The sequence below is a fragment of the Phocoena sinus genome, chromosome 15 (assembly GCF_008692025.1).
Source record: "Phocoena sinus isolate mPhoSin1 chromosome 15, mPhoSin1.pri, whole genome shotgun sequence".
NCBI lineage: Eukaryota > Metazoa > Chordata > Mammalia > Artiodactyla > Phocoenidae > Phocoena > Phocoena sinus.
In genome coordinates this window covers 68,885,100-68,907,386 of record NC_045777.1, presented here as the reverse complement: position 1 = coordinate 68,907,386, position 22,287 = coordinate 68,885,100, and the positions used below count along the sequence as shown (strand labels likewise).

At 46.4% G+C, this 22,287-nt stretch overlaps 2 protein-coding genes and 2 pseudogenes across 10 annotated transcripts in view; 1 reads left to right on the top strand and 3 right to left on the bottom strand.

The window, feature by feature from the left end:
• Positions 1-7,093, bottom strand: part of LCMT1 (leucine carboxyl methyltransferase 1) — a 55,111-nt gene extending 48,018 nt beyond the window's left edge. The window contains exon 1 of one of the 3 annotated variants that reach the window (XR_004345954.1): positions 6,777-7,038. Coding sequence is in view for 2 of the 3 variants with exons in the window: in XM_032606747.1 (XP_032462638.1) it covers positions 6,777-6,883 (107 nt within the window). In the remaining variant the exon portion in view is untranslated. Of the gene's footprint in view, positions 1-6,776 lie in introns of all 3 variants that reach the window. The other 2 variants (XM_032606747.1, XM_032606746.1) reach the window with 2 other exon arrangements.
• A 7,552-nt stretch (positions 7,094-14,645) lies between these two features.
• On the bottom strand, positions 14,646-19,566 carry LOC116740482 (annotated as a pseudogene).
• Positions 19,563-20,570, bottom strand: LOC116740481 (annotated as a pseudogene).
• A 1,140-nt stretch (positions 20,571-21,710) lies between these two features.
• Positions 21,711-22,287, top strand: part of ARHGAP17 (Rho GTPase activating protein 17) — a 91,166-nt gene continuing 90,589 nt past the window's right edge. For 4 of the 7 annotated variants that reach the window (XR_004345608.1, XR_004345609.1, XM_032603810.1 and 1 more), the window contains exon 1: positions 21,711-21,917. Coding sequence is in view for 5 of the 7 variants with exons in the window: in XM_032603810.1 (XP_032459701.1) it covers positions 21,865-21,917 (53 nt within the window). In the remaining 2 variants the exon portion in view is untranslated. The remainder of the gene's footprint in view (positions 21,918-22,287) is intronic. The other 3 variants (XM_032603811.1, XM_032603812.1, XM_032603808.1) reach the window with 1 other exon arrangement.

The following is a 22,287-nucleotide window of genomic DNA, read 5'->3' as shown; positions in this document are numbered from 1 at the left end:
TGAAAGCTGAGTCCTTAAAAGAGCTTGTCTCCCCCTCACTCAGCCGGCCTTGCAGCTCCTGGGACAGGCGGGGCCAGCTCCTGCCTCACAGGGCCTTTGTACTCTGCCTGGGACTTTGCTTCCCCAGAAGTCCATCCTCAGGGCTCACTCCCTCCCCAGCACTGGCCTTCTCGATGGGGCCGTCCCTGGCCATCCCAGCTCACGTGGCCTTCCAACATTCCTACAGCATCGCCCACCATCTCACGTGCCAGATATGTTGCTCGTTTGCTTCCTGGCTGCTTCCTCCACTGGAATACATGCCCCATGACAGCTCCGCTTTTGTCTGTTTCATTTACTTCTGCATCCACACTAGAACAGGGTCTCCATAAACTGAGCAGGGTCTCAATAACGAATATCAAATGAAGGCATCAGTCTGAGGGATGACATGGAGCTGATCAGACAAGGAAGGGTGGGAGAAAGCATTTCGGGAGGGAATGGCCGGCTGAAAGGCCCCAGGAAAGACAGGAACGGGGCTCGCCTGAGGAACTGAGAGGACGGTGGTGAGAAGGGAAGAGCTGGGGGAAGCAAGATTGGAGGAGCCAGACGGAGCAGGCAGGGCCGGGCGGACCATGTGAGTAACTTCGCTCTTTTTCTAACAGCAACAAGAAGCCATTAAACTAGGGAGTGACAAGGTCCCATGTGCCTTTTGCAAACCTCTGGCTTCAGTGTGAGAACTGGACTTGGGGACGTAAGCATGATTGGGGAGCTCAGTTGGCAGATGAGTGTCACGGCTCAGACCACGGATGACCTGAGCGTGGACTGAGACGGCAGCCGCAGAGGTGGAGGAAAGGAGGCAGATTCCAGAAACATTTTTCAGACAATCTAAGGTCTCGGTGATTGATTCATAGATTCAAATTCATAGATGAATTTCACTTACAGGGGGTAAGTGAAAGGGCAGCTCCACGATGACTCCTACCTTTTTTACTCTAACTGAGGGGACAATGGCATCACCCACTGAGTTGCGAGGGTGGGGTGGCGTGGAGGAAAATTCGGGAAGGTGATCTTGAGCGCAGTTTTGGGAATAATGAATTTGAGATCATTCTGAGAAATCCAAATGGAGATTTCCAGCTGGCAAGGATCAGATCCAGGGTAGCGTGATCAGATCAGGAAAGGTGAGGTGTGTCGCTATTTATCTTGTAGCTGATGGAGAATCAAAAAGTTTCAAGTAGCAAAGTGACAGGATAAGATTTGTGATTCTGAAAAAATCACCCTGGCCACGGCATAAACACTTGGACAGGGGAGATGGCCAGACTAGAAGCAGGTAGAACAATAAGGACATGTTGCAACAGATCAGGTGAGCGAGGGCTGTGGCCGTCGGGAAGGAAAAGGGAACAGACTTTCCCTTTGTCACCAGCCCATCTGCTGCACAGCTGCTGGGGATTTTTCTAAAACACAAGCCCATATCATGTCAGTTCCCCAACTTAAAAGCCCTTGGGACCTTCCCCATTCTGTTCTCTGACAACCTCCCCAGAATTTACTCTTGCTACCCAGCGCCCATCCAAGGTCAAGTTCCCCTAACACTTCCCCTAAGAGCTTCGATCTCTATGTTCTTTGGCTCCTGCTCTTTTCTTCTGCCTGGTAAACACCTCTCCGTCTTTTTAAGACTCACCTCTCCTCCCCTGTGAAAATAAGAAAACCAGTGCTGACCGCTAGGAGTTGGCCTGGTACCACGAGCCAGGCTTCACTGCAGTTAGATGCTTGCCTGGTGCTCACAGAGGCCACGCTGTCCTTCTGTCGGACAGAAACAATCTCGCAGGACCAGCAGCACAAGGTCGCACCGCAACAGCGACGAATTGAGACAAAACAGGACCCCTTCATAATTTTGTCTAACAGACAAAACCAAGGTCATCATGCCAGCCACAGGGTCCCAAACACTCCTCTCTCCTGGCTGAGATGAGCAACTGTGGCTTCTTTACGAATCACAGAGTGTCTGACTCTAGAAAAGTCAGACACACCTCCTCCTAGAAAAGACTGAGCTACCCAATCACAAAATTGTCCCCGCCTCCTGTGAGCACCCAATCCCGGGCAAATCTCTGCTTCCTTGAACCCTCCCCCAAATTACCCAACTGAAGCCCAAATCCTGTAAGTTCTTTCTAACACCCCTTACGGATAGGCCCCAAAGCTCCCTTAACTTAAAAAGAGCCTCCTATTTTAACTCAGGGCTTTCATCCGCTTTCCTAAGATTAATAACTTTAAAGTTTCAAATTCATAGATGAAAAAGAAAACTTCCCACTGGCTGGAAAATAAGGCAATTCTAAAATAAAATGTCTGTCAACTTTTTTTTTTTTTTTTTTTTTTTGCCGTACGCGGGCCTCTCACTGTTGTGGCCTCTCCCGTTGCGGAGCACAGGCTCCGGACGCGCAGGCTCAGCGGCCATGGCTCACGGGCCCAGCCGCCCCGCGGCATGTGGGATCTTCCCGGACCAGGGCACGAACCCGTGTCCCCTGCATCAGCAGGCGGACCCTCAACCACTGCGCCACCAGGGAAGCCTTCTATCAACTTTTTAATGTTTCATTTTTATTACGAATTTTACACTCAAAACACTGGAGAATAGGAAAGTGAGCTAGCCAGAGAATCACGCCGGAATGAGCTGGTCCTGTAAGGGCACAGGTGAGGCTGGCTGACATGAAATCCCAGCAGTATGAAGCCACCCTGCTGTGTGATTTCTACCACCAGTATTCCGGGTGAAAACGGAGAGTCTGGTTCAACCAGGGTCTGGGTTTACTAGGATTAAGGGCAAGGGAAATAAAGCCATTGCCAAGAGAACTACTGAAGGATTGGCTATGAACTCGAAGCTCAGTTAAGACATAGCAGCCTACAGGGAAGTGTCTAAAGGCTGGAGAAAACCATGGAGGTCCTGAGGAGGAAGATGCTGAGGGCAGAGCAGAAACAACTGATCAAGCGTGCTGGAAAGAAGAGACTGGGGTTGAAGGGCGCTGCACTGTTCATCTGTGAGGTGGTGCATGCAGCACCGGGATGGAAATCCAGGGGGTCGTGGCGGGAACGGTGACAGAGGTGGACGAGCAGAGGTAATCACTGCAGATGAGGTGTTCAAGAAAATGAGCGTTCCCGCGTGTACACTGGGTCCTCCACACGCACGCTAGGAAGTCAGCTAGGATGACGGCAAGAACCGAGGCAGAGAGGAAGGCCTGTGGGCCAGATACCCAAGGCATCAATGAATTAGGTGAATAACCAGCAGAAGGTGAAGAACAGTAATATGGAGGAGAGGATGCTGGGGACGTGGGTCTCAAAGAAATGGGGTGAGGGGACAAAGAGCAGTGAGGACACAAATTCTGATCCTCCTGATTCTAGGATATTCAGGGTAGGAGAAAACAGAGGCATGACTTGGCTTCAAGAAAAGGATATCCCCAGGGAAGGGCCGACGTCAATACAAAGAGAGGGACGGAATGACTAAAGAGAGGCTAAGGAAATAGAGGTGGGGGATGATTATGGAGTGGTGATTTCAGAGGGCACAGTGGGGGCTGCAGGAGGGGTGCGATCAAGGGTAAAAAAGAGTGGGGAACTGACTTAGGGGCACAGCATGATGGGGAAGATAAGGAGGACTGAGGAGTGGGGTGAGTTAGCCATCCTGGTAAGTGCACTATAGATAGCTGTTGAATCAAATGGGAGTTATTAGGCATAAACCTAATATATCCAATCAGAAGCGTTCTAACTGTTGGACTGTAGGAGTGATGGAGTCTGTGCTGATGACGATGACGATGATGATTTGGTGACAATGGGGCAGTGACGATGACAACAACTACCAATTGTGAACACCTACTGTGTGCCAAGCACTCTTGGAAGCACTGCATGTTTAAGGCTCACAACAACCCTCTGAGACCGATCACAGCATTGTTATCTGCAGAGGGGCTCTAAACCAAAAGGAGAGAGCAAATCAAAACAGAAATAACGGAACTGTAGGAGCCCTGGGGAGCTAATCGACTTTTTGAACATTATTTTAGGGATCTTACAGCTGTAACTCGTGGCAGCAGGAACCAGCATGACCCACAGCTATTTCAGTAACTTCAAACAAATAATATTCAGACTGGAGGAAAAGTCAAAATAACAGTAAGAATTTATTGAAGGCTTCACTTTGTGCCAGATCCTGTGCTAACCTTTGCATGGATTATCTCATTTAATCCTCACATCTAAAAGGCAAGTTACCATTATTATCCCCATTATAAAGATAAGAAAACTAAGGCAGAAAGAGAGTAACATGCCCACAATTCACCCAAGGAATCCCTATTTAATAAGATGACTTCTTGACAAGACTTAAGGGTTTCATATGCTACAGTGAAGGTGCAGGTCACAGTATCAACAGAACTTGAAAGTTATTAAATCCTGCAAAATATCTTAAAACATTAACTTATGGATTCTTACCAGCTCTTTGCATGTTTTTTCCAGAGGAGAGAAAACCCAGTGCAAAATAAGCTTTGATGAAATGAATCCAGATGGCAAACATGTCTGGTTTTTACAGCCCGGGAACCTATCCCAGAAGATTCTGATTCAGCGGATCTAGAGTCGGCCCTGAGTATCTGCGTTTCTTTTAAAAGCTCCAAAGGCTATGCTGGTGTGCAGTTTGGGCTGGGAACTACTGCCTTAGATTCTCTGCAGTTCCAAATCCAAACTTCCCCTATGACGCTGAGATGTCTGAAGACACCAAGGGCATTGGAAACTGAGGCAGAGAAGAAGTGAAATTATAAAAACCATCCAACAGAGAGCCAAGGAAAGGCATGCTCTGGTTATACTATTTCTCTGTACTTTTGTGTCTGAACTATTTCCTAGCTAATTTGCTTTATTTTCTTAAATTAATTTTTATTGTAGTTGATTTACAATGTTGTGTTAGTTTCTGCTGTACAGCAAAGTGAATCAGTTATACATATACATATATCTACTCTTTTTTAAGATTCTTTTCCCATACAGGTCATTACAAAGTATTGAGTAGTGTTCCCTGTGCTAGACAGTAGGTTCTTATTAGTTATCTATTTTATATATAGTACCTAATTTGCTTTATGTAGGCAAGTTGGCCAAAAATGTTACCAACGAATATTAAATGAGCCAAGTATTACCAATAAATATTAAGTAAACCTAGCCCTAACGTGCTACTGAAAAGTATTTTATTTCTCTCTGGTAATTCTGATGGCACTTCTGATTCTCTTAGCAAACAGCAGTCAAATATGAGAAAAATTGCTTCTAATTCAATAATGCTACGGATGTGGTCAATAGAGATCAAAAGCTGGAGAAGAAATACAGTTGGGTATAATTCATTTAAGCTCACAAATTTCACCAGGGACTGCCTTCAAGCCTTTAATACTTATGAATGTATTTATCTATTTATTTAATCAACCACCACTAACATGTACTACATGCCAGACACTACATTAAGTGCTTTACTAATATTTAATATCATTTCATCTTTACAAGCACCTATGAAGTGGGTATTATTTTCATCCCCACTTTACAGATCAAGAGACTGAGACACAGAGTGATTTAGTCACCTGCCCAAGTTCACGCAGCTAGTGAATGGCCCAGCTTGACAGTCTGGCTCCAGAGTCCATGCTCTGAATCACTATGCTTAGTCTCCAAGACCTACAAAAAGTTCAAACCTTAACCCAAAACTTGTTTTCCCCACCAGGTCCCTACAAGGCCGCAGCTTCCAAGGCATTCATTCAGTTCCTCAAACAGTCCATACTCCTTCCTTGACCTGCCTGAACACCCTCCTATATCCCTACTTTCTTTCTTTTTTTAAAGTCATCTGTTCTCAGCTCAAACATTATCAACTAAATTTCAAACTCTAATGGCGCACTGTATTTCTCAGCATTAAACACAAAATTGTAATTATATTACTTCCTGGGTAATTATTTGCTTCCTGTCTTTTCCAACTAAGGGGTGAGTTCAGACACCATGTCAATCTTCTTCATGGGTTCTCAATCACTGAATACCCATCAACCAGCCAAAAGGAAATAAGCTCTCCATAATTTGGGTTTTTTTTTTTGTTTTTGGCCGCGCCGCCAGGCTTGTGGGATCTCAGTTCCCTGACCAGGGACTGAATCCGCGCCCTTGGCAGTGAAAGTACAGAGTCCTAACCACTGGACCGCCACGTAACTCCCTCAATAATTTTTGTTGAATGAATGAATGAGTGGCATACACTCAAGTCTCATGCTTTCTTTTTCATGCTTTCAGGTACGTGACACATACCTGTGCTCGCAACGGCCCCCCACATAGCCCCCACTACAGCCGCAAAAGTTCAGACTCCAATAGCACACAGGAAAGCTCTCAGGAAAATACTGGCTCTGCACACAAATATTATGTGACCCTTAACTGACCTGAGTTTCAGGTGCACAATGGGGATCACGCCAAGTCCCAATGGAGTGTAACCTACAAAAGAGGGAGAACCTGCACTTCTCCCCACAACCTATCAAAACTATAGTTATTACTCGCTTCAAGTGTGTTTCCAGCAAGACCTTGGCTCCGAGAAGGCCAAGTCCACGTCTGCCTGGTTCAGCGCCGTATCCCAGGCACGGTATCCGCGGGCTTGTACCGTGCCTGGCCCACAGCAAAAATTAGATAATGATGAGTTAAGTAGATGAATGCCTGCTCTGAGCATTTCACAGATGTCGCACGAGTTGACGGGTGACTTCTGGCGTAAAAGCGTATTCCTTAGACACAGGCCCGCCTCCCACCTAGGCCCCAGCCCCCCGGAGATGCCAGCCCCTAACCCCACGCCAGGCAGTCACCTCTTGCATATAGAAGCATCTTCGCAAGTGCCGCGCACGCCCTCGTCGTCCGTGTCGGTAGGGGAAGAACAGGTGGTGAAAGAGGGCCTCCTCAGGCTAGTGGCCATGGGTGTGAAGGTGTCGGGGTGCTGCGTCCACCGGTGACATGGAAGCGGGGTCGACGGACGCCGGGAGAATGAGCGATCCCCGGACAAGGTAGTAGAGAGGGACTGGGTTCTACGAGGCTCAGCTGGCGCGGCTCAGTGACGCCGCCCACGGCGGCTGCCCCAGCAACCTTCCCGCTGATTAGCTCCTTTGCGAAGACGCTCATTGGACAATTTCCCCGCCCCATCAGCCCACGGAGGTGCCCATTGGACAACTCCCTTGGCCCCGCCCACATAACCCGGAAGTACCCGGAAGGAGAAAGTAAACTGAAATTGACGTAAGGGAGCGCCGCAATGCTCTCCGGGAATTGTAGTCTTAGAGGCTTTGAGAGTCCCCTGCGTTTCTTTCTTTTTTTTTTTTTTCTTTCTTTTTTTTTTTTTTGCGGTACGCGGGCCTCTCACTGTTGCGGCCTCTCCCGCTGCGGAGCACAGGCTCCGGACGCGCAGGCTCAGCGGCCATGGCTCACAGGCCCAGCCGCTCCGCGGCATGTAGGATCTTCCCGGACCGGGGCACGAACCCGTGTTCCTTGCATCGGCAGGCGGACTCCCAACCACTGTGCCACCAGGGAAGCCCCGCCACTGGGTTTCTTATCGCTAGTCACGAAATTTTATAACTGTAGTTAACTCAGAGCGGAAGAGCTGGAAGGATTCTCAGCACTGGGGCAAAGGGCAGAGAATCCAGACGGAAAAACAAGTGTCAGTGTTACAGTCGGGGCTCAGTCTCATTCAGAAATTGAACAAGTATTTACTGAGTGCCAACTCTACCCCAGGAACTGGGCGATAGAGCTTTGCACACATAATCGCCTTTGAAATGTTGTGAGGGAAGGAATATGTGGAAAACGAATACAATGGAAAACTATGTAACAATGAAAATGAACGAACTAGAGTTACCAGTTACAAGCATCAGTGTCTGCATTTCAAAAACATGATATTCGGTGAAAGAAGAAATAGATAACATTTTTGTAAAGTTCAATCCAAGCAAAACTAATGTTATTTAGAAAAACAACATATATGGTAATAATATACAGAAAAGTAAAGGAATGAGTGGAGAAAAACAGAAGTTAGGCTCCTTGTGACCTTTAGGGAGGAGGGTAGGACACTCCAGGGAAACGAAATGGGGAAGGAATATATAGACACTTCAATAATTTCTAAAGCTGAGGTAGGTTCACGTGTGTTTGTTTCACTATGATACATATTCAAGATGTTCATATATTGTGTACTAGACTTATTATAAAACATTTTCTTTTCTTTTAACTTTTTTTTTTTTAATTTTTGGCTGCGTTTAGTCTTTGTTGCTGCATGCGGGCTCTCTCCAGCTGCAGCGAGCAGGGACTACTCTTCGTTGCAGTGCACAGGGTGCGTGGGCTTCTCACTGCGTGGCCTATCCTGCTGCAGAGCATGGGCTCTAGGCACGCAGGCTTCAGTAGTTGTGGCACACGGGCTTAGTTGCTCCGCGGCATGTGGGATCATCCCGGACCAGGGCTCGAACCCGTGTCCCCCGCATTGGCAGGCGGACTCCTGCGCCACCAATAAAACATTTTCTAACTAAAATTTTTAAAGTGTGTTTGCATGTTCCATTTCATTATCTGTCAGGAGCAGAGAATGGATATACTCAAACTTGAAGAACCTTGAGTCTTACACACACACACACACACACACACACACACACACACACACACACAAGCAAAGTAAACAAACGACAACAAAAACCCAGTACACGTATCCTGGGGCAAGGTCAGTTATCAAATCCTTGCTTAGTATTCAATGGAGGGACAAGAGCCCATTGATACCCAAAGTAGAAATGACAGTGGGGAAGGCTGAGGTTAGGGAGTTTTGCCAGAGGGAGTGGTGATGAGATGAAATACACCACTTTCTTTGAGTGATCCTTTGCCAAGAGGGTAATGCAAACCAGTGAACACGCATAGTCTCCCAACTTGGCAGTGTACACAGTCCATGGGTGTCAGTGGGCAAGAACAGTGGGTCAACAGCAAGCAGTAGTATAAGACATCAATTCCATAGGTCTGGATGGTGAGGCTGAGGGACTAGAAGGAGGTGGAGCCTTCTTCCTCTCTTGTTTGATGAGCAAAGAACATCTCTGATCTCTGCTGAGAGTTTGATTCAGAAAAACTGGTGATTCAGAGGACTTTGGTCAGTTTTTCACTGAGGGGTCACCCCAGAGGCTTCCTGCAGGCAGGGCTAGCTCATTCCACTTGAGCTCCTGGTCAAGGCGCTGGAACTTTATGATACAGGAGTGGAATCTGGAAATGGCAAGCTTAGCCATCTTAAGCTGCATAATACCTCCAAATATGAGACTACGCTGGGGTGGCCATGAACGATGTCCCAGCAAAAGTTCACTGACAATTAATCTGTATCCCCTGATAAAGTCAAGAAAAGAGAAACTAGAGTTTAAAAGCCCTGTTGAACATCAGTTAATATTGGGAGCAAATAGCTGGGCTCTAACCATGAAACTTCTCCCTGAGAGGCTAGAGTGGACGTTTGCCACTTTGGCTATTCAGTATCCTTTCTTCTGTAACAACAACCAGCGTTTATTATGGAGAACCGCATTCTCCTTTTAGTCCACATGGATCAGGTAAGGCTCTGTGCCTGACACTGGGGGTGGAACCTTACCAAGGCCTGGCCAATCATACACAAAATCACCCTAGCTACACTTCAAGAGTGTGTGTGTGATGTGGTGGTTGTGACCAGGTTGGTCCAATCAGAATGAATCCCAGGAGTTGAATGGGAGTTGTTAAGTCTATAAGAGCTCTCTTTTCTGGCAAACTTGAACCCGGGAGGCTGTACCTTTGAAGCTATTGAGGGCCATCTTGCTACCCTGTATAGCCTGAGAATTTTGCTATTGGGAAGGCTAATGTTGTCTGGAACACTATATGCTCAGTTAGGGGTGACCTGACTTTGTAGTGTGGGGCTGATGGGAAAATCACCAGAGCCTGTGATGGATCAATCAGAAGAGGCTGAATTCAGAAAGATGAAATAAACACCTGCAGCTTTCATCCTGATCTGCGTGCACACTATCCCTCCCCGCCCATCACTACCTGGTAGAACGTCAATCAAATCATTGTCTTCCTTCTTGGCTGGTCCAATTTTCTAAGTTTTTGGCCTGAGATTTCCTCACAAGCTTTCCATAGACAGCTATGGCCTGTTAAAAAGGCTATCTTTCCTGCTTTGAACTGCTTTTGCACAATTGTCAAAAATCAGTTGAGAGCGCTTCCCCGGTGGCACAGTGGTTAAGAATCTGCCTGCCAATGCAGAGGACATGGGTTCTAGCCCTGGTCCTGGAGGATCCCACATGCTGTGGAGCAACTGGGCCCATGCACCACAAATGCTGAGCCTGTGCGCCACAACTACTGAAGCCTGCACACCACAACCGTAGAGGCCCGCGTGCCTGGAGCCCGTGCTCTGCAACGGGAGAGGCCACCAAAGTGGGAGGCCCGCACACTGCAGCAGAGAGTAGCCCCTGCTCGCCGCAACTGGAGAAAGCCCATGTGCAGCAACGGAGACACAACACAGCCAAAAACAATAAATAAATAAAATAAATAAATTTATTTTTAAAAATCAGTTGAGCATATTTTTGTGGGACTATTTCTGTATTCCCTGTTCATTGATCTATGTGTCTACCCCTCTGCAAATACTACACAGTATTGGTTACTACAGCTATATAATAAGTTTTGAAATGGAGAGGACTGACTGCTCCCATTTTATTACTTTTTTCAAAATTATTTTAGCTATTTTAGCTAAAATAATTAAATAATCCCTTATCTTTCCATAAAATTTTAGAATAAACTTGCCTATATCTACAAAAAAAAAAGGCTTACTGGGTTTTGATAGGAATTGCATTAAATCTATCAATTTAGGGAGAATTAACATGTTTTCTACGCTTTGTCTTCCAATTCATGACCGTGGTATATCTCTGCATTTGTTTAGATCTTTGATTTCTTTTACCACTGTTGTAGAGTTTTCAGTATACAAGTCCTGGACATGTTTTGTTAGATTTACACTTAATTATTTTATTTTTATTAGTGACTGTAAATGTGTTTTAATTTTTGGTGTCCACATGTTCATTGCTAGTATCTAGAAATACAATTGTTGTCTTTATTTTGTATCCTGTGACATTATTGAACTCAATTATTAGTTCAAGGAAGAAATACTTTTTAATAACTTCTTGTGGCATGAGGCCTGAAATTAAAATTCAATATTGAGAGCTGTCTTAACATCTAGTAAAATTGAGAGGGCCTCAAATGCTCTAACTGCAATTCCCCACTACCTCTTCTCCCACATGTAAGGTCCCCTAGCTATATGATCCTTCTTATCATAGGAACCAGACACAGTGCCTGTTTATTCCCAAGTAGCAGGCTTCAATTCCCTATCAGCCCACTGAATTATCCAGACGAGCCCATCACACCCTCCTGTGGGAACCAGGGCTTGTCCTTACCCTCTTGTTACTACAAAGTCTGCCTCCCAAGCTCCTACTTGTTCACTCTGTTCCAAGTGTAATCCCCCACGTGGCCCTGCATGGTGAGTGGTGTCCTCTCTTGGGCTGTGGGTAAATGTGACTTGTAAACTGCTGTTCATCCCATCTTTCAGTGTAGAATGTCGTGTGTTCAGCCAACCCCATTAGTCTAGGGAGGGAATCTCTCTCTCACTGATGGACTGAAGAAGAGGTGAGTAAGACAACTGGCATCACAAACAGGATGGTCTAACCTCAGCTGAGGACACTTGGTCAGCTTTAACTACCAGCGCCTTTGCTACTTAACTGGTTTGTAAGGTAGCAGTTACTATCTGGGATGTAAGTACCAGTTGCTGGCCAACTTGGGCTTTAGCTCATGTTCTGTTATTTCAAATGGATGTTGCCATCTCTTCGCACCCTAATGTCTCATGCTTGCCAACAAGGCAAAAACTATTGTTAATTGACTGTATCCCAGATTGAGGTGCCATCAAGTGTGCCTTGTATGTGATAGGTGGTCTCTGAGGCTCCTACCTGAGACCAGAGACAACATAATGTCCTAACTGATGGGTGTTTGAGTTCCACTTACTGGGCATGGGCTAGCACTTTGGTCATTGTGTCTAGCCTGATAACCATCACTGGCTGCTTGGGGCAGCCATAGAGACTCTGTTTGGGAAAGTAACCCCCACCCCCCTGCCAACCACAGTCTTGGGGATGACCCCTTGTGTTGTTTGTAGAAAGGAAGGAGGCCATGACCCCAGGAAGATTTAAGAATGGTCCCTTGGTTGCCTCCTGAGTCATTGCTGTTTAGGTAAAAGTAGTGACCTTGTTCATCTCTCCTGTGCTGCATCTTCCCTTGGAGCAGTTGTGTGCTCTCCTTACTCCTAACGGTTTTGAGGTGCACATCCATGGCAGCCCATGGCCCGAGAACTGATGAAAAAAACAAAAGTGGGGGGAAGGGCTTCCCTGGTGGCGCAGTGGTTCAGAGTCTGCCTGCCAATGCGGGGGGCGCGGGTTCGTGTCCCGGTCCGGGAAGATCCCACATGCCGCGGAACGGTTGGGCCCGTGAGCCATGGCCACTGAGCCTGCGCGTCTGGAGCCTGTGCTCCGCAGCGGGAGAGGCCGCGACAGTGAGAGGCCCACATACCGCAAAAAAAAAAAAAAAAAAAAAGTGGGAGGAAGGGGCATGGCAGGGCCCTTCATGGTGTGCTGCGCCTCCTGTTTCTCTAGATCTATAGGCATAAAAACTTCCTCCAGGACAGTCATTTCTGTATCTTTGTGTCTTACTATACCTGATTAAAACAAATCCTGGGGGCTTCCCTGGTGGCGCAGTGGTTGAGAGTCCGCCTGCCGATGCGGGGGACGCGGGTTCGTGCCCCGGTCCGGGAGGATCCCGCGTGCCGCGGAGCGGCTGGGGCCGTGAGCCGTGGCTGCTGGGCCTGCGCGTCCGGAGCCTGTGCTCCGCGACGGGAGGGGCCACAGCAGTGAGAGGCCCGCGTACCGCAAAAAAAAAAAAAAAAAAAAACAAATCCTGGGTACCCTTGAAATACCTGGGATCCCACTAAATTTACATATGGTAAATATTTTGTTATTATAGATTTGACTAATAGGTTCCATTCAGTGCCTATTTCAACATTCTCTCAGCCTGTTTGCCTTCATCTCCAAAGGGACACAGTACACTTTTACCTTGTTACCCACAGGATGACTAAACAGCTCTGCTATCACACACTACCTTTGCAGACAAGATCTTAAATGCACCCACCTTTCTCCAGGAGTACAGGTATGACATTACCTTTGTGACATCCTCCTTTGCAGACGTTTGTTTGACACACTTGTTAAGGATACACGAGTCCACCATCTTTTAGTCCTTTCTGGGTTCTGGAGGCAACGTATTCCTGGTTTACAAATTTTACTTAACCCCATTTATGCTGTTACTTTTAAATGAGCCCACCTTGAGTGGGGGGCCCTCCAACAACAGGCTCTAGAATCTGTCTAAATCAAAATCAACAGGCACTCGCCTTAGTGCCCTCAGAGACTCCTTCAGTGAAGCGGCTTTAGCAACTTCCCCTCCTGCTTCCTGGAGTCTCTGGACTGCTCATGATGTCTGTAAGTTGTCCTTGGGCTTCTGATGCAAGAAACTGCCCTCCTTGGCCCTGCATCACATACCATCAGAGCAGGAATTTCTGGCCATGCACTGGGCTCTTCTGGAAATAGAGTCTCTCCCAAACCCCAAGCTTCCATACCCAGCTGCCCATTATTCCTTGAGTCATGGAAGCAGCACTCCCACAAGCTCAGTAGGGTTATCAAGGACTCCTTGCTACAGGGTGGAGCCAAACCTGAGCCCTCTAGCACATCCTACCTGTAGGTGGGTATGGCCTCCCGTCATCAGTCCATTGCCAGATACCATGGAGCTGGAAGATGTTCCCCTCCCCCAGACCCTTTGGGATCAACCAAGTGAACATCAATGAGTTCATACGCTTTATGATGTTGAGGACCACGTCTCCCTCTGGGTCAAGTGCCAACTTCACTTCCTAGGGAAGGACTTCACCTACTCCTTAGAATTCTCAGTCATCACCAAGGTTTAAATTGACGTCAAGCTATCAAAGAGTCAATTGTGGTATAAAGCCGTGAAATCAAGATTCACTATTAAGCGTTGCCTTGACATCTGGCAAAATTAGAGAAAAATATGCTCGGATATACACAAATCTGCATGTATTTCTAAAAGGCCTGAGAGAATACAGATTACCCATGGAGTGGTTTCCCAGGCAATGAAAAGAGGAGTGGGACTTAGCCGGGAAAAGTGAACTTTTATTCTTTTTTTTTTTATTCAAACAGAAAGTCACAAAAATTATAATCATCCTCATTGTGAACTTTCATTCTTAAAAATGTTATGCATCTTGTACTTTCGGGCTGTTCACCTTTTTTCTTATATGAAGAGCATGCACTTGTGTATTCTATCATTTTGAACACTAACACAAGTTAGTGTTCTAATTCCCCAAGATCTGCGTAAGTACCTGCTCCTTGTAGAACATGAAAGCATTACAAAAACCATTTGGAGCGTCCCTTGATCAGCCTTCGACCCCACTCATGCCCTTTCTCACAAGAAGTAACCGCTGTCTGAAGGTGGGTCAATATCTTTGAAGTCCTTAAAACACACTTTTTTTTTTAAGTATTCGTATTTTTATCAAGCAAAGTCAAAATACATGCCTTTTTCAGTGACTTGGTTTCTTAAAAGTGCCATGTTGTCTCTGGCTGAAGAATCATCTATGGCTTTGAAAGGTCTTTCCGCACAACTCCAGCCCTCTTGCCAGGTGACAGCAGCAAAGGTGTATATGTGGGCAAAACATCAGGAACAGCATTTAAAAGAAGATGCCCAGGGCTTCCCTGGTGGCGCAGTGGTTGAGAGTCCGCCTGCCGATGCAGGGGATACGGGTTTGTGCTCCGGTCCGGGAAGATCCCACATGCCGCGGAGCGGCTGGGCCCGTGAGCCATGGCTGCTGGGCCTGCGCGTCTGGAGCCTGTGCTCTGCAACGGGAGAGGCCACAGCAGTGAGAGGCCCGCGTACCGCAAAAAATAAATAAATAAATAAATAAATAAAAATAAAAGAAGATGCCTAGATCCATCCATTTCAGGTCTGGGTGGGTTAATCAGAGAGACAGCTGCAGAACGTTGATTCACATCTGGTTTTTTGGGTGTGGATCCCGAGGTAGTTTTAAGACTTGATGGTACATTTTTAGCTAGTTTTTTCTTTCCCGGTGAATCCAGAGGTTTTGGATCACGAGCAGAGGGTTTTAGTGGCGGAAGTGTGAGAAGTGATTCTGTTTCTAGAAATTTAACAAAGAGTTCTGAAAAAGAATTCTTGGGCCTCGATTGCTGATTTGGTCTCAGAGGTGTGTTGGGGACACTTTTTGATCCAAGCCAGCCAGTCATCCATCTGGTACCACCGCCTTGCTCTTCATTAAAAACCATATCTAGGGCTTCCCTGGTGGCGCAGTGGTTGAGAGTCCGCCTGCCGATGCAGGGGACATGGGTTCGTGCCCCGGTCCGGGAGGATCCCACATGCCGCGGAGCGGCTGGGCCCGTGAGCCATGGCCGCTGAGCCTGCGCGTCCAGAGCCTGTGCTCCGCAACGGGAGAGGCCACAACAGTGAGAGGCCCGCATACTGCAAAAAAAAAAAAAAAAAAAAAGATCTATTTCTTCCTTTCTAATACCCAGAATGTTGCCCATTATCTGTAGCACTTCATGACGTTGTTGTTTTGGTGTTTGAAAATACCCCAAGAAGAGGTTCCTCATGAGGCTCTTGTCAACTTTTCCTTCTGTGTTAATTAGTAAGTTCATCAGTTTCTTCTGTACATCATCCAGCACTTCCTGTTGGACCTCATTTTGTTTTTTCAGATCTTTAATTTGTTCTTCCTTCAGAGTCAAGGCAGCATTCACTTTCTCCTGATGTCCTTGTGCCGATATTAGTTTTCCTTCTAGATTATCTGCAACTATTTCCATCCATTCTGCGACTACCATCCTCACATTAGCTTAGTGCTTGTGCGTACTACTTTTCTTGTTCTTGGGAAACAGAAAGCTGTAGCCAAATGTCATCTCTCTGCTTTGTGACAACATTCAGTTGTTCCTTCAACGACTCTATCTGCAAACTGGCTTGCTGATTTGCATTTTCCCTCGCATTGGAAGATAGAAGGAGCTTTTCCTCCAATGCGGTGACTTTCATTCTTAGTTTAGTTGCTCTGTCTTCTGCAGCCAAAGCTTTGCGGTTATGAGACGCTTATGATTCTACTGCGTGCTTATGCGATCTCTCTGGCTCCTGCTTTAAGTGTAGTTCTTTGTCGTGTAAATGTTGAACCTCACTCTGGAGGGCACAGTTTTCTATTCGTTTCTGTTTCAATGCCAACATGGTCTCATTTCTGGCCTGTTGAAACATAACAGTCTTTTCTTGCATTGATGTAACTGCATTTAAAAACTGACTTAATTCCCCTGTCTTGCCGAGTTCTGTTTCTTTCAAAAGATGCTCAAAAGCAAGCACCTTCTCCTTCATTGCAACATATTCCAATTCTTTCTCTCTCCACATCATAGAAAATCACATCTTTGTCCCTTGATTTTGTTTCCTCTTCCCTAGATGTTTCTACTAATTTTTCATTTTCCTCTTTTAGTTTACACATATCCAGTTCAAAGTTGACGACTCTCTCCTTCAGGTTGATTACTCCCTGCCTCAAAAGTTCATTTTCACTCACTACATTAGTGAAATTTTCACTTAAAGAAAGTAATTCATCACTTTTTGCTTTGATTAAAAGCTCTTTTTCCTTAAGTAAGTTTTGCAAGTCATCTTGTTTCTCCCGTAGCTGCTTCATTTCTGAATCCATTTGTTCACGTCGTTTTCTTTCTAGTTCTGAATTGTCTGCAATGGAATCAGACAATCTATGATTACCTTCCTGGAGTGCTCTAATGGTTGCATCTTTTTCCTCCGTTAATTTTCTTAACTCTTCTGTCTCTTCTTTGAGCAATTTAGAAGATTCACTCAATCCATCAGGTTTCATTGCCTTCAGAGAGGCTGCTGACTCGGATGTAAGTGATTCATTGGAGGACTGTAGTAAAATAAGGCCAAACATCCCTAACAGAATATCTTTGGTATTGCAAAGCTGCTCTCGGCTAAACTGAATTTGCACTACTTGCTTCTCCAAGTTTTTGAGTTTGATTTCACTCCCATCATAAGTTTGATCAGGTCAGTATAGTTCATCTGTAGTTTAGAATTATTATCATTGTCAACTAAAACCCGTGCCTGAAGTTGTTGAAGCTCTTTCTGAAGATGGGGTGACCCACGCTGCATATTTTGTACGGTGGCCATCACGTGCTCTTTCTACTCTTCCATTATCTTAACTTGCTGTTTTAATTTATCACGTTCCTGTAGAAGCTCCTCAGACTGATCCATATTAACACCTCTCACTTCATCACCATTGCTGGACGTTTGCAGTATTGCCAGTAAAGTCTGACACCTCTGAGTTAAAGCATCAGTTTCCATATCTTTTTCTCAAATGATGTGGGACAAATTCTGCATCGTTTCTCTAAACATATCCTGACCACTGCTTTCAAATCTGGTGGAGAGTTTTGTATTTGCATCTTTGAGTTTCATGAGGTCTGCTTCTTTGGCAACAATTATATCCACATCATTCTCAAGTTTTCTCTTTTAAGATTGCTCTTTTCCCTAGTCTTCTCATCTAAAACAGCTAATATTTGTTCTCTTTCCAAAGAAGAGGCTCGCAATCGCTGTTGATTCTGTCCATTATCTTGGTCACTGGAGGAAGCTGAAGATACTTTCATGTGAAGACACAAATCTTTTTGCTGGATAAACTGCGTTAGTTTACCAATCTCACCTTTGGACAGCTGGTCAACCTGTTCAGTTAAAAGGGTATTCTTTTCAATTAGAAGTTTAATCTCCAATTTTTGTTCTTTTATTCCTTGTACTGATCTTTCAGTTTTGGCTTTAGATAAATCATGCTTTTCATTTCCATTTTCTATATTAAGACTCTGAACTTCTGTTACTTGAAAAGTATCAGAATGTTCTGTTGGCGTGTGCTGGAATTTTTCCAGTGGCTGGGTTTTGATTTGTTCTATTGCATTTTGCAAATTCTCCTTTTCCTCCCCTTTGGCCAGAAAGAGCTGATTGCGTTTAATATTCATTTGCTCGTGTTGGTATTTGGGATTTTTCTGTTTCTGCTCTTGTAAAGATTGAAGTAGTTGCATTTTACTCTGGTTTTGATCTTCAATTATCTTTTGATGAGGTTTAATCTCAAGATTATCTTCAACTGTTCTCTCTTGAGATACCTCAGATTCTAGTTCTGTAACAGTGTCTAGAGTTTTAGGGTCAACCATAGGTGCGGTTTGACTGTGTTCTTCCCTCAGTCATTCCAATTCTTTCAGGTGACTATTTTCTTCTTTCATGGATGCAAGACTTGTATCTTTTTCCTCTATGGTTTGCTGTAAAATTTCCATTTTTCTTAAGGCTTGAGTATATTGATCTAACTCCTCCCGAAGCTGTGAACTTCCTTGAAGTTTTTCAATAAATTTTTTTTCTCTCTTATGAGTTGTTTCAATTGCTTCTGCTCTTCTAAACTAGATGACAAAATTTCCTTAGTTTCTTTGTGCTCAGCAATCATCTGCTCAATATTCTTTTTGAGTTCTGATATTTCACAGTCTTTCTCTTGACTGAGTTTAATTAAACACTCATGCTCCAGCTGTAAGGCACAGCTGTCTGGGTTATCTGTACTTGACAGTTCTTTAATAGTTTGCTCATACTTCCTTTCTTCCAACAGTCTCTGTTCATCCTGACAAAATTCTGCTTCTAACTGTCCTTTTTCCATTTTTAAATGAATTAACTTTTCTTTTTGCCCATCTAACTCTTTAGTAATGTTCACTTTATCATCTTCAAGTTAACGAACTCTCTTTTTCTCATATTCTAGACCTTGTTTTACTTTACCGATGATGCTGTCTCCTTCATCTTGTTGTTCTGTTTGCTGATCTTTCATCAAAACCACGTGCATTGTAGTTTTTGGTTTTTGCCTGTGCAACTCTCCTAACTCAGAAATCAGTCATTTCTTTTAAGTAGTACTCTCATTGACTTTTCCTTCTTTGATTTCCCAGTCACATCTTAAATGATGTACTTCTGAATCCAAATCCATGTCTCCTGTAGCTGTTCTTTTAATGAGTTCATATTCATTGCTCAATTTGACAAGTGATCATTGAAGTTCTTCCTTTTCTTTATTTAATAATGAATTTTCTTTTTCTAAAACTTGGACTCATTTTTGAAGTTTCAGGTTCTCTTCCATGAGGTTTTTATCCTGCTTTAAGCTACTCAATCACATTATTTCATTTTCAGCAACAGACCATGGCTGTTGCTATCTGGACACTTCTTCCAGTGATGTACTCTGTGGAAGAACTTTTTCTTTTTCTGTCACAGCATCACTCCACTTCCTAAGAGAAGGTTGCAACTCACCTTCTTCAGTTCTTTTGTTCATTTCATTTATCTGGTCTTGTTCTCTAATGAAAGCATCCCTTTCCTTTTCTACAGAAGATAATTATTTTAAAGATATTTTACTCTAATCTCAAGTCCTTTGATTTTTTTGGTGGACTCTAGTTTTTCAGCTGCTAGGACTTCAATAGCTTTTTGCATATCATGAATCATTCCCTCATAGTCCTTTAATTGTTTCTTTTTTTTTTGCAGTACACGGGCCTCTCACTGTTGTGGCCTCTCCCGTTGCGGAGCACAGGCTCCGGACGCGCAGGCTCAGTGACCATGGATCACGGGCCCAGCCGCTCCGCGGCATGTGCGATCTTCCCAGACCGGGGCACAAACCCGCGTCCCCTGCATCGGCAGGCGGACTCTGAACCACTGCGCCACCAGGGAAGCTCCTTTAATTGTTTTGGATGCCTGCGACTTATTTCTGCCAGTTTCTGTTGATGAACTTCCTGCAACACTGCTATTTCAAGTTGATGGTCATCAATTTCCTTATTTAGATTCTGTTCAAATTCCTTGATGGTATTTTGCAGTTTGTAGATTTCATTTACATCAAAGCTATAGATCTAAATGAAATGCTGTAGAAGTTTGAGCAAAATGTCTCCAATGGCTGACATCAGCCTCAAGTCTTAAAACTTCTTTTGACAATCTATTTATTTCTTATTGTGACCAAATTAGGTCAGCAAAGTCCATATCATCATTCTGGAAACCTAAAGCATGCTGATAGATATCATAACCCACTGAAGAGGGTACACGAGTTGAGGGCACAAGGCCATCCTCAAGATTTACTATCTGGGTGACTGACTGCACCTTTAGCAACTGATCCTTTAGCGCTATCTGCCTTGCTTTAAGAAGTTTGATTTCTATGTCTTTCTGGTGTAATTGATGTCTGTAACTTGCAGTTTGCTGCTTTCATTGAAGCTCTGAGGCTTCATACTTCTTGTCTACATCACTACAAAGATTCTAAGTCTCTCAGCCTCTGATTTTAAGACTGACTGAGAGTCTTCAACCTCCTCTGTTGTAGAGTCAGGTACTTCTACATTTTCAGCTCCCTTCCTCAGCACATCTTTTGTGAAACTAGAAATGTGGCCTGTGAAAGATGCCACAGTACCACCCACTTGCCCCAGGGAATGGCCTAAGCAGGAGCCAAGGCCACCAAACTAGGAGGACATCAAAGCAGGTCATAGAACTGACCTGGTCCTCTCCGAAAAAAGTGTCCAGCACAGTCGGACAATCCCGCCAAGTGTCACTGCACTGCTGCCAGCGCGATGTTAAGAATCAAAGCACAGTGAGGGGTTTCTAGGCAATGTGGGCTGCGAGGGCCCCTCAATGGCCACACCTGCCTGGCAACGCCCAGGCCTGGCCTGGGACATAACAAAGGGCCCGTCTCCAGTGACCTGTCCCCTCTCGGGCCTCTGTTCATCCATGACTTCCCAGCGCTGGAGTTGGGCTCTTCTCCTCTCCTTCCGTGATTTTCCCAGTGCCCTGCACCACCTCGGCCCCCTGGACGCGGCCACCATCACAGCCGCACTGAAGATGCCATCTCTGAGCTCCTGTTTGTAGAAAACACACCTTGCCTCTGATTTTTTTTTATACAGAATGATATGCAAGGTAGATTTTAATCAATAAAAGAAAAGCAGTACTAGAGTAATACTTTTTGAATAGGAGTAAAATATATTTAATTGCCTTTGACTTTTTTACTAAGTGGCATCACACTGTCCTGCAGCTTGTGAGTTTCACGCAACCATTTTTTTTTCTTAAAAAAATCGAGGTAAAATGTACATAGTGACACGCATCCCTCTTAAGAGTACAGATAGGTGCATTTTGACAAATGTCTACACCTGTGCATAAGTACGGCCCTGCTAAAGACTTTGAACATTTCCATCGTCCCAAAGCTCCTTTTCGGGTCCACCTCGGCCCTCCTCCCTCAGCGAGCCCTGCCCGGGTGTCTAGTCCTGAAGATGAGTTTTGGCGGTTCTTGGACGGAGTCGCACCGTCTACACTCTTTGTGTCTGCTTTGTCCACCGTGTGTTTGAGATCTAGTCTGGGAAGTGAGTTAAATATCACTCGGGCGGGAGATCGCTGAGCGAAAGCACGCCAAAGTCCGAGTGGACCGCAGGGCCCTGGGCGGCCGCGCGTCGCGAGGCCCGGGGACCGCCTGCGGGCTGGGAATCGGGCGGCCCCCGGGCCGGGGGCGGAGGCCTGGCTGCGCGCCGCACTGGGCCTGGCGCTCCTCGCCGGACCAGACCCCGCGGGCCCGGCGGGCGGCGCCGCTGGAAGTGACGCGACGAGGGCGGGGCCGCGGGCCTGGGGAGCCGCCGCCGCTGCCGCCGCCGCCGCCGCCGCCTCCGCCGCCTCCGCCGCCGCCGCCTCCGCCTCCGCCTCGGCCGCGAAGCGATGTAGGAGCCGCCAGGCCGTCCCCCGTCCCGCCCGGCCTGAGCCCCGTGGGCCGCCGCCGCCGTCGCCATGAAGAAGCAGTTCAACCGCATGAAGCAGCTGGCCAACCAGACCGTGGGCAGGCGAGTGCGCCGCGCCGGGCCGCCCGGGGGTTGCGCGGGCCGGGGGCCGGGGGTCACGGACGGGGGCCGGCCGGCTCCTCCGCGGGCCCGGCCGCTCCGGGCCCGGCCGCCGCCCCGTCCGAGGCCGGCGGGGCTCGGGGCCGGGGGCGGTGCCACGCCGCGGCCTGGCGCCCGGCTCTGGGCCGCCGCCTGGCCCCCGGAGACCGGCGGGGCGGGCCGCGCCTCCCTGCTCCCACCCCTCAGGGTCCCCACTGGCCCGCGAAGCATCGCCCTCCGGGGACTGGACCTGTCCCCTGTCTTTCCCACCAGGAGATCGGGCCGGCCCGGGCCGCCGCCTGCGGCTGAAACTCCGATCAGTGGTGTGTCCGAG